The following is a 12,019-nucleotide window of genomic DNA, read 5'->3' on the forward strand; positions in this document are numbered from 1 at the left end:
AACCCTGAGTTTATATTCTTGAAAGAGGGAATCTGATTGGTCCAGTTTACCATGCCATGTCACTTACGTCACTTATAGATTGTTGGCTAGGTACCATATTGACGCCAATCATTTTAGCTGAAGAGGAGGAAGATGGGGGTCACAGAGTAAGACCATGGCTGCCTGAAGGCCATGCTCCCCAGGAAGGTCTGTAAGCAGAACAGGCCTGGTAATTGTCATTTTCCAACACACCTCAAGCCTTCATCCAAAGGCTCTCAGAAGGCCTTAGAATGAAATAAGACTCGTCTGCAACTCTCAAGTCCTCATGGTTAGGGTGCGTGAGAATATTTGCTATGTCAGATTTTATGTCTGGTGGAAAGTCCAGTTTGTAAGCTCCTTTAGGGTAGGAAGTTCTGTTTTCTGCATTGCTGTATTACAAGCACCTAGAACAGTGCCCAGCACAGAGCAGGTTCTCAATAAATATTTGCTGAATGAATAAATGTTATTGCAGTATCCAGCAAGTCCGAAATGTTGTGGATCAGACACGGGAAAATCTGATTTACATACTGCTTTGGTCCTGGCTCCTTGATGGTATTTTAAAGATTTTACTTATTTATTTGAGAGAGAGAGAGAGAGAGATAGAGCGCACACGAGTAGCGGGGAGGGGAAGAGGGAGAAGCTGACTCCCCACTGAACAGGGAGCCCGACGTGGGCCTCGATCCCAGGACCCCAGGATCATGACCTGAGCTGAAGGCAGACACTTAACCAACTGAGCCACCTTGGTGGCCCAGCTCCTTGACAATATGAATGCTATCCTAGCCATAACACAGCCATGGACATAACTCTCTAGACAACCCACCTATTATTTGCTTAAAAGCTAATACAAATATTTTGGGGTTGCTTGTTTTAATTCCTGCTAATAACTGAAAGTTAACTGTGTGGCCTGTGTAGGAGTCAGTTTCTAGAATCCTTAAGGAACAAAGATGCTAAGAAAGCAAATCATTTACTTTGGTGGTTCTCAACCAGGAGTGATTTTGTCCCCAAGGAACATTCAGCAATGCGTGGAGACATTTTCTTTTTTTAAATTGTGTTAAAATAAAGATAACATACAATTTACCATTTTTAGGTGCTGAGTTCAGTAGTATCAAGTACATTTACATTGTTGTGCAAACAATTTCCAGATTTTTCATCTTGAAAAACTGGAACTCTATAACCATTAAATAACTTCCTATTCTCTTCTTCCCTCTCCCCAGCCTCTGGGGGAAATATTCTATTTTCCATCTCTATGAGTTTGACTACACGAGGTATCTCACAGAAGTGGAATTATACAATGTTTGTCTTTTGGTTGACTGGTTTATTTCATTTCCCATGATGTCCTCTAGGTTCATCTATGTTGTAGCATGTAACAGGATTTTCTACTTTTTAAAACTGAATGATATTCCACTGTACGTATACACCACATCTCGTTTTATCCATTCATCCATTGGTGGACATTTGGGTTGCTTCCACCTTTTAGCTATTGGGACTAATGCTGCTATGAACATGGGTGTGCTCCTATCTTTCCGAGGCCCTGCTAAGGCCCTGCTTTCAATTCTTTTGGGTATAAGCCCTAAAGTAGAATTGCTGGATTACATGGTAGTTCCATGTGTAACATTTTTTTAAAAAGATTTTATGTGTCAGAGAGCGAGTGAGCGCACAAGCAGGAGGAAGTGGCAGGCAGAGCTCGATGTGGGACTCGATCCAAGGGTCCCGGGATCATGACCTGAGCCGAAGGCAGACACTTCACTGACTGAGCCACCCAGGGGTCCCTATGTATGCATTTTTTGAGAAACTGCTGTGCTCTTTTCCACAGAGGACACACCATTTTACGTTCTCACCCACAGTACACAGAGGCTCCAATTTCCTCGCTTCCTCACCCACCCGTTATTTTATTTTATTTTATTTTTTTGATAGTAGCCATCCTAATGGGCATGATGCATGGAGAGATTTTTGGCGGTCACAACCCAGGGGGAGGAGAGCTACTGGCATCTAGTGCATAGAGAGGTCAGCGATGTTGCTAAACATCCTACAAGGCACGGGACAGTCCTCCGCCACCAACAATGAACTGGTCCCAAACATCAATAGTGCTGAGGTTGAAAAATCCCGATTGACACAATCAGGTTCACCCTTCATAGTAAACCTCATCCCCTGATACGTGTAGCCTGTCTGCTTTGCTGCAGATGCTCAAAGGCAACAATTTCAAGAAACGTGCAAAGGGAGGGAGGACCGAAAAGATTGGCAACATTTCTTTTATTCAAATTTTATTGGAAGTTTACAAATGTATTACAGACATCAGTAAAACATATCCATTTTACAGGGCACGGATCTCAAGCAAAGTGTTCACAACAGTCTCTGGCAGAGCCCACACCAAAGGCCTGTTGCAGACCTTCTTTACAAATAGCTTGACACTCGACACACAACACAGAGTCTGGCCTGCCTCACCTTCTCAGACCCTCTGAGGTTTTGTTTCTGCACTTGGAGTTAAAGCAGGAGAGATGGGCAAAGCAATCCTGTACAGGAAAGGATGTGTTTAGGAGAGGGGAGACTGCCAGAGTCCTAATTTGCTAAGGAAAATGAAGGACTCTTAGACCTTAGAATGTTAAGTCAGGGTCCATCGTAGAACCAAAATGCTTTATGGAAACACAAGAATATCAACTAGAGAGGCTGGAGAGCAGACCTTACTAGTGGGTAATTCTCTCCAAAAAAATTTAAAAAGGCGGGACAGTGACCTATTGAACACGAATGGCCAAATGCCCAGTAGGGTGAAGGGATATCTCCCAAAACTCTCAGGATAGAACAATTTTTTTCTTCTATCCTACAGATTCATCGTATTTAAATCACCAGAAATGTTTTCCTACATGACGTGACTTTCCTCCCTCCTTTTTTTATTCCCCTTGGGGAAATCTAGTTTTGTCAGCAGGAAGTAAGCTTATAAAAGAGTATACCTCCCAATAGTGAGTCACGGTTTATGGCAGTCTTGTGTTGACTGGGCTCCTAGTATGAGAAAATGGAAAGGGAATCCAATCCTTTCTTGGTCCTAACCTTGACAAGTGCTTCCAAGTGGTCAGACAGACGAGCTCTGGTGTCTGCTGACAGCCCGAAGGGGCCAAGCCCTGGAAGCAAGGCAAAGCTGTCTTCATTTCTACTTCCCTTGTGCTTTGAGAGATGGACCTCAAAAGGCGGCCAACCTGAAAGTGCCTTCAGAATCAGGAGAGGAGGCTTCGCTGAGTCCTGCAGCTGGAAGGCTGTCCGTAGAGCCCATTTCAAAGCCTTGAAGGTGCCTAAACAGTTGCGAATAGCAACTCTTCTGACATGAAATATTCAGATAACTGGTTTCATTTCCCACTTTGGCCAGAGATAGATCCTCCTTCTTAGGCGTTAGCATCTGGTTTCTGTTAGACAGAAATACACACAGAGCACTTCTCCTTGGAATTCAAATATTTGTGTTATTTCTGGTTAGAAGGTGGGATTAGACGAAGAGTAAGATGGCCTCTTATCTGACCTCTGCAAAAGGATGAACAGAAGGCTGTGTGTAATAATTGGCCAAGAACATGGGAATGCAAAAGGAGGCCAAAGAGATTTGTCTTTGTTTTACTTAGAAAAGTCAGCCTCCACTTTTAGCATCCACAAAGGAATTGGGCTCCACAGTCATTTATGAACGAGGCTTCCTAAAAGGTTGGTATACTGTTTTGGGCCCATGGCAAACGATGGAAAGATAAAAATCAGTTCACAAATGAGACTTGTTATCAAATGACCTCAGTTCTAATCGACTCATCCTGGCAGCGTGGAGTGTCATAAAGCTTTCTGAGGCTGCATCCATGCTCCCCAGGAAAGCGCAGAGCCATCCATTGGTTTTATGGGCCGGGTTGCAGGGATGGTAGAGCATGTGCTACATCTATGTCATCACCGGCTGCACCTGAACTCAGCAATGGCGAGGGGTACCCAAGAAGTGGAAAGCCACTGCGGGAGAAGGAAATACAGTTTGTTGCAGTGCAAAAGCATCCTACAGAATGGGAAAAGAGGATGAGCACGAGCTGTCTTCTGCTCCCCCGCTGGAAAGACAAAATTGCTTGTTCACTGGGCTGGCTGAGGACAGAACGGAAGGACTAGAGATGAGAAGGTGAATGCGGAAAGGAGGCATCAAACAACCACCACTAGGAACTCTACCCGCCTTGCACCTGGTCCTGCTTTCCCTCACCTCATTCACCTTCACACTTGATAGAGATCCTGGAACTACACGACAGAAGGAAGGGGACCTGAATGCCACACTCCATGCCACCAGGCTGCTAAGAAAGCTGTTCACAATATCAAGGGTTGCATGTATTGGCAGGGCCATTCAGGAAACCGTCAAGGGCGACTTCTTCCTGGGAAAGAGTGCATTCTGTTGCCACTGAATTGAGCAGCGGTAGGAAATGACCTGAAGTCCAAAGTGGTGGTTTTAACCAAAAGACAAGGAGACCAATATGAAGAGAGGTAGGAAAAGCAAACCCAAGGTATTAGAGATGAGGAAACTAGGAAAAGATTACTTTTCTAGAACAGTCTATCGAAGAGGAAATGAAATCTAGGAAGAGGTGAGTATAAGCCCCACTCACAGGCAAAACTTGACCAGGAAGAGCTCGTGGTTGTGATGGAGGAATCGGGTGAGGACCCTAAGTTCTTGCCTCAGAAGAGAACGCACTGAGTTTCTGGGACCGGGATTCCGTGATGTTAGGTGTAAGTTATCAGGAACGGGTAGAACTCCTCTCCAGGGCATTCACTTGGAGGTCCCATCACCTTTGTGATGATTTTACCAGCCTCCTGGGCATCATCTGTAAGGTGCCTGGCTGCATGTGGGGTGGGGAGAAGCTGAGATGGAACACACGGAGGTGAACTTGGTTATAGACAGTGTGACCCTGAGGCTTGCATCTCAGTATATTTCAGGCTCTGGCCAGCTGAGCTGCCAGATGCTCCCTGGGCAGCTAGCTCTGAAGTCACTTATCCCTCCCACCCTCTCACAGGATGTGGCTACGGGTCGATTTCCGGCCACCCTCTTCTTTCTGCTGATGGTGGCTCAAGCCTCGTCTGGGGAAAATAAGAGGTACTTTTGAAAAGGATGGAGTTAGAAAGCAGCTTTTACCAGGAGAATTTCTTTCACTGGATTCCAGGCCACAGAGGACAGACATGATTTTCAGTTGTTTGTTATGTTAAGCGATCTACTTTTGTCTCTCTTTTCTTTTTCCCAAATGCCTTTTTATTCTTATCAATCAAGGAACTCAAAACTCCAAATTGGACTCGCCCGATTTCTACCAGAAACCTGCCACTTCAGTAGCATGGTGTTGCACATTATTTCTTAATCAGTTTTGCCAAGCAGTTTACAAACTTACTATACAAACGTAATAGAGTTAATTCTCCGGAGGCTTGGATAATTAATGAAGCATTTAGATATGAAGATAGCATGCGGAAAACAGCCACAACCAACATTTGCATTGCTTTTTTAAAAAATCAGTGACAATGACAAATGTCATATTAATACCTGAAAAGCAAATTATTTTAATACATCCTGAATGGAGTGCCATTTCCACGACCTTTACAGCCTTCTTTTCCCCAGACCCATTTGGGATGGTGTCTGAAAAGCCACTTTTCACATTCTCTCCATAAAAAAAATACTAGAAAATATTAACTACTATACTGAAAAGAGACCACGCTCACCTCACCATGGCAGATGGGCACTGAGATACACCGTGTACTACATCAACAGTACATCTCACTAAAGGTGGGTCCTCCGATGGATTATTTCAACTGCCACAATCCATTAAAGGGAGGAGGAGAATGGAAGAAAAAGCCAGCGCTTCATTTTGAACTGAAGCAAGGTAGGAAGTTTTATTTTACTATAAACAACACAACCGTTAAATGTCTTCTTCAAGCAAACTCACTTTTGAGCCCATTTTCTGTCTGACCAACAGTCCCCAAAGTTCAACACGAAAATCCCCCTCTGAACAGCATTTGTTTTTCAAGGCCATCACCCTGAAATCTCCCGAGCAGCTCCCGTTCCTGGGTAACCCAGACACTCTGGTTACGGGGTGTGTTAAACTGGATTCTTTCCACAAGCACTGGGGGGGCGCGGTTATTCAAGGTAGTGGTCACCTCCACTCTACTTCATTTCCAGAAGCTCTCTTTGCTCTGACCTTCCTTCATATTCCCCTTCAGTCTCCACCCTTGACTTGCTTTCTGCTTTTCGAATTCCCTTCTTCCTTCTCCACGCATGACGTACGATCTAGAACACCCCGTCACTCCCAGAGCCCCACAGAACCTTCTGCCCCTACATGTGTACTGCTTAAGTTCATTTGCACTGAGGACAACCGGTTGTCAGGCTAAAGGCAGCTGTTCTGTCTGCCTTGGTAAAGGAAAGCAGATAATATAATCCAGGAAACATGAGCACCAGAAAATAATGCCACACTCAAAACAACGTCATGCTGACATCACACGACGGGTACCACTCACAGTCACTTTCATTTTCCCCAAGGGACAGATCAATAGCAAGCAACTTCAATGTTCCCAGCAGGGATGGCGTTGCTCACGGGACTTTACGGACACTGGTTGGTTTCTCTAATTGGCAAAAGTTACGTTTGCAATTAAAAAAAAATTACTATCACTTTGTAGAGAAGAAATTCTACTGAGGGTGGGAGCAGACTTAAGGATGTCTCCTTAAGATGGAATGGAGCATAAAATACTTTGGGTGTAATAGTTCATTTTTTTTTTCAGCCACAAAAAGTCAAATTGAATAAACTCCTTTGAAAAAGGTCTCACTGACATGTAACAAATTTGTATAGAAAAAAGAAAAAAAAAAAAAAAGGTGGTCCTGGATCACCTCTGAATACTACTCAAAGACAATGTTGGATGTGCATGCAAGTCTTCACTGAGTCCTACGATATAGAAATTCCTTTGATATTACAAAATACAAAAATATTTTATCAGAACTCTCATTTACATTGCATTTACAATGGACATGTAAATAACTTAGTCTTGGGTCCTGGCTAATAAACAAATTACTTACTGGAAAAAGGGTCCTAAAAGTAAGAGAACCAGAGAGGATATAAGCGAGCGGGAAACAGTTTGCCATCTTGCGAAAGGCGACTCCACACAGACTGACGGGAAGGAAGGGGCCAACCCTGGCCTCCACAGAGTCTACAGCGTTTCCAAAGTGAAATGTGCAAATAATACTCAACATGCCGAGAACTGGGACTACCTATTGAGTCAGTCTAGAACCTTGCCTCCACAACTGGCACCATGTTCCTCTTCTCCTCCAGCAACCACCCCCGGAAAGCGCTTTAAAACTGAAAACAGTGCAAGTTTCTGGATGTACATTCTTAGCTCCCATCTTTCCCCATTCCCTGACCCCAATCGTATTAAGAGATGATACAGTTTTTGCTCTTTTGTCTTTTCCTGCTGTGCAACTGTCCCCTGCCCCCTAACGTGGAAGACTTGGGGAGGCCGTAGGAGCTGTATTTGTGCAACAGCTCATCGCTTGTGACGTATCGCAGGCGGGCGGGCTGGGGGATGGGCTCTCCTAGGAAATAGCCCTCATTGTCAGACTCCGAAGAGGACGAGCAGGTGGAACACCAATCATACTCGGTGAAGTAGGGTCCCCACCGCTCCCCAAAGGCATTCTGCAGAGCCAGGTCCGACACCGTTCTCGGGCACTGGCCGTACAGGTCCCTTCGGGACCCTTGGCCCAAGCTCTCCTGGAAGCTCCGCTGGCGCATGAACTGGTCGTAGTCCTCCCTGGCTCGGAGCGGGGGCCTTTCTTTTAACCGAGAGATGGCCTCGCGCTCGCTGGCCAGGTGGAGGGCGTTGTCTGAGCGAGAGCGCCGGGAACGCCTGGAGCGGTGGGGTCGGAAGCGGCGAGCGTCGTCGCGGGAGGTACTTCTCCTCCGCGTGCGTTCGCTCATGGGCTGGATCCTCATGCCCTCCTGCCCTGGCAGCTTGCTGCCTGCCATCCCCCCCTCGAAATCAAAGCTCTGGTGCAGCCTGCCGTGGGACTGCAGGTCCCTGTACCCAATGGGGTTGCCGAGCTGGTGGAGGTTTCCCTCCATCTCCTGGTACTGCTGGGCAGAGAGCAGGCTGCGAACCGACTCTGCGCTCCGGAACTGCATGGACGAGTTAAGCGTGCCCATGTTGCTCAGCTTCTCGGAGACATTCATTCCAGAGTCTTTGCTGAGGTCGGGCATGGAAAACCGGGAGAGATGCTCCTGGCGCTTGGCGCCACCATCGGCAGACAGGCCTGGGGGGAGAGAGGGAAGAGAGGACCACGGACATTAATACAAACGTGCAGTCTTGTTCATCGGAACCGCCGTCTATCCAGGATTGCTGCATACGGTTGTGCAGCTGTACACTGCACAAAGGAGCTCTCAGAATGTTTGGGAGAGCTCTCCCCGCTCCACAAGGGGGGGTAGTGCCCACCTAGAGAGGATACCTGGTTAAAATGCATCCACAGAGGTATATTTTACTAGTTACTAATTCCTCCAAAGGCTCATCGAGGTCACTAGGAGCCCATTGTGCATCTTACCCATGCTTCCTCTGTTTAGAATTTCACTTTACAAAGTGTGTCAATTACTCCTTTGATCTAATGCTGCACTGTTAAGTACAGGAGACACATATCCTGGATGTGGAAGGTTTCAGCGACAGCCACTGGGCCATGCCCAAGCAGTTCCTACCAACACCGAGCCTCACATCTAATCCCATGATACCACACCAGCTCACTTTCCTGTTAGCCTCCAGCAGCTTCCCCCTGTGCCTGTAGTCCCTAAGCCCCAAAGCCCAAATGTCTGGAACACTAAGTGACTCCCTGGGTGTACACAGAGGGATATTTACTCTCTCAGGCTCTTCAGTAAATGACTGCTCCAGGGTTTTAAATGGGCCCCTAACAGCCAGAAGATGTGAGTGGGACTCTGGGACACTCCTTCTTCCCCAGGGGAGGCACTTGTTTTAAAACAACACCATGACCAGCGGGTATCCCTAGCAATGGACCTGCAGTCCCTAGGTGCCATCACTGGCACCACTGAAATAAGCCATTCTGCAGGAAGTGGGAGATGCTTGACTTGGGTAACTTCCATGCTGCCCATCCTAAAGCAGCACTCTCGAAAGAGAGGCTTAAGAATGGCCCAGGTGGTAAAATCTCAGCATTTGCACTCATTACCTGTCGGAAGATGAGCAATTTGCCATTGCTGGTTGCAGAAAACATGTCTTTGAATTGCAATGGCCCATTATGACCCCTGCCACTGATTATTCATCCCTCCCCGCTGGGGCCAACAACTCCACTCCCCTGACAAAACTAATGTTCTGAACACTTGAAAAACTACTTCGCAATATCTATTTAAGCTAAATACACACACACACATGAATTATCAATGAAGCTGCTTTGAAAATCTGTGTCCTTTTGTGTGTGTGTGTGTGTGTGTGTGTGTGTAGACTTATGTGTTAATTCTTTTGGGTGTACAGAGTGGCGAATCTATGATTTTCCATTGCTACTCTTGATTATACACCAAACAGAAATCAGTTTATAGGTCCAAAAAACGTACAGGGGTATTTGGAGAAGCTTTCTTTATAGTAGCTTAGAACTAGAAATAACTCAAATGTCAATTAATAGGAAAAAGGATCAATAAATTGTATTTTATACCATTCTCCCTTAAAAGGAATTAGGAGTCTGGAAAGAGGGCTGATTCCAGGACAGGAGGAGGGAATGTAAGATCTGAGCCTGGAACATCTTGCTATGCCAAACAGGAAGGAAGTGTTACAAATGAAAAATGAGGGACTCTCACTTGCCAAAGCTGAGCAACTTGAGCATCAAAACATTAAAAACAGTAACGATTTATAAACCATTGAAAAAGGAGGAAATCATGAGTCCATACCTATACCAGATAAACACACCAATAACTAAATGGGGGAGAAGACTGGGCTCTTGCATACAGTAGGATGTTGAGCAGAATGAGTATGCATGGAAGGGGTGCTGGATTGGAAGACCACCATTTTGTAACCACTGTACATAAAGATCGATTCATGCAAGAGTCAACTTATGCTCAAGTCAGGGGGGTAAAATTTGATGGGGGAGCAGGGTATTTGCACGGTGGTTAAGTGTTTCTCCACGTATTAGTTTGTAAGGAAAAATTCAGTAGCTACACAATGGAGAAATCAGATAGCACTTTGACCAGGAGAATCAACTTAACATCATCGATGAGGCGTAACTGGACATTGCGTGCCTCCCAACGTAGGTCCTGAGAAGGACACACTATCACTCATGCAATGTTCCAGTCAGGAACATTTCCTGAATGGATTGAGAAGGAAACCTGAGATAAACTCCCAAATGACGAAAATTCTATTTAAAAAAAAAGGGACTATATCTTAAAACATTTTTTTTCCAGTATCATAAAAGTCTGAGGGAGCGTTCTACACTGAAGAACATGAAGGAACCATGGCAACAATATAGAATACCTGATCCCTCTGGAACTTATTCTCTAGTGAGAATGTTATAGAGCATAACTGTGGAACGACTGACAAAAATTGGGACATGGGCGGGGCGCCTGGGTGGCTCAGATGGTTAAGCATCTGCCTTCGGCTCAGGTCATGATCCCAGGGTTCTGGAATCGAGTCCCGCATCGGGCTCCCTGCTCCTTGGGAGCCTGCTTCTCCCTCTGCTTCTCTCTCTCTCTCTCTCCCTCTCTCTCTCTGTCTCTCATGAATAAATAAAATCTTTAAAAAAAATTGGGACATGGGCAATTAATAACCATATTATGCCAAATCTACTGTGGTAGTTTTGATAATGGTGGTAATTATGATAATGTTGGAGAAGATCCTTCCTCTTGGGAAATACACAGGGAAGGATATGGTACTACATGGCTGAGCTGGATGTGACTTCCTCTCAAATCATTCAGAAATACATTGCGTGTGTGTGTGTGTGTGTGTGTGTGTGCAAGAGAGAACCAACGATAAACTAATGGGATAAACTGTTAACCAGAGGTGAATCTGGGTAAAGAGGACATTCTGGGTATTGTTTGTTCCATTTTTGCAACATTTCAGTAAGTTTGAAATTACTGCCAAATAAAAAGTTTCCCCCAAACTGTAGTGTGTGCATATACAATGGTTTGGTTTTCCATGTCCGAGGAAGTTACTGGGGCTGGGGGGGTGGGTGGTGTATGCTACTGGCATCTAATGGGCAGAGGCCAGGGAGATGTTGCTGCACACACGGGGCAGACTCCACAACAAAAAATTATGCACCCCCCAGAGGTCAGTCATGCTGCAGCTGAGAAACCATCATATGGTGGAATTCCACACAATGACGAGAATGAACGACACCAAGCAAAAGGGATGAATGTCATAGAAAATGCTGGCAGACACAAGAGGGTACGTGCTGTGTGAGCCCATTTACATGAAGTTCAAGAGCAGCCTGAGGCCATCTATGGCGGCAGAGATCAGGGCAGTGGGAAGGGACCTCAGGGAAACTTCGAGGGTGCCAGAGATGTTCTATATCTAGACCTGGGTGATGGTTATAAAAGGATACACATGGAAAAATTTCTTGAGGTGCAGTTTTAATATTTTGCTTGCTTTACCTCATATATAAGCTATACCTCAATAACATGGCATAAAAATAAAGCAGTGTTCTCATTAAAGAGCCAAATTTAAACGCTGGCTATGCCTGTGGAGAAACTATTCTGCCAACCACAATACTTTCACCTAGATTTTTTAATTCCATTACCGGGGTAATTGTCAGGGCAGTTGGGGATGAGGTCTTTAATTCCCCCTTTCCCTGCTGCTTATCTCTGACACACACATCATAAAAGCTGATTTACAACAGCCTAATCACTTCCAGAACCTCCCCAACCTGAAGTCGGAGAGGGCAGGACAGCAACCAAGGATGATGAATGAGTCGTTGGAGCAGGTGCACCCCACCCAGTAGGGAAGGAAAACATTCTTCCAAATCACAGGGAGAAGCAAAAGCTATACAGGTGGGTGCAGTGATCTTTGCTGG

General features: G+C 45.5%; 1 protein-coding gene across 6 annotated transcripts in view; it reads right to left on the reverse strand.

Annotated features, from left to right (window-relative positions):
- Window positions 1-2,261: 2,261 nt before the first annotated feature.
- Window positions 2,262-12,019, reverse strand: part of PRICKLE2 (prickle planar cell polarity protein 2) — a 314,675-nt gene continuing 304,917 nt past the window's right edge. For all 6 annotated transcript variants that reach the window (XM_073901500.1, XM_073901501.1, XM_073901504.1 and 3 more), the window contains one exon: window positions 2,262-8,278. In XM_073901500.1, coding sequence (XP_073757601.1) covers window positions 7,404-8,278 — 875 coding nt within the window. In that variant the 3' untranslated portion in view covers window positions 2,262-7,403. The remainder of the gene's footprint in view (window positions 8,279-12,019) is intronic.

This window comes from Callorhinus ursinus, unplaced genomic scaffold, assembly GCF_003265705.2.
Source record: "Callorhinus ursinus isolate GAN/ISIS: 27379988/994484 unplaced genomic scaffold, GSC_fseal_2.0 scaffold15, whole genome shotgun sequence".
In the NCBI taxonomy this organism is placed as follows: Eukaryota; Metazoa; Chordata; class Mammalia; order Carnivora; family Otariidae; genus Callorhinus; species Callorhinus ursinus.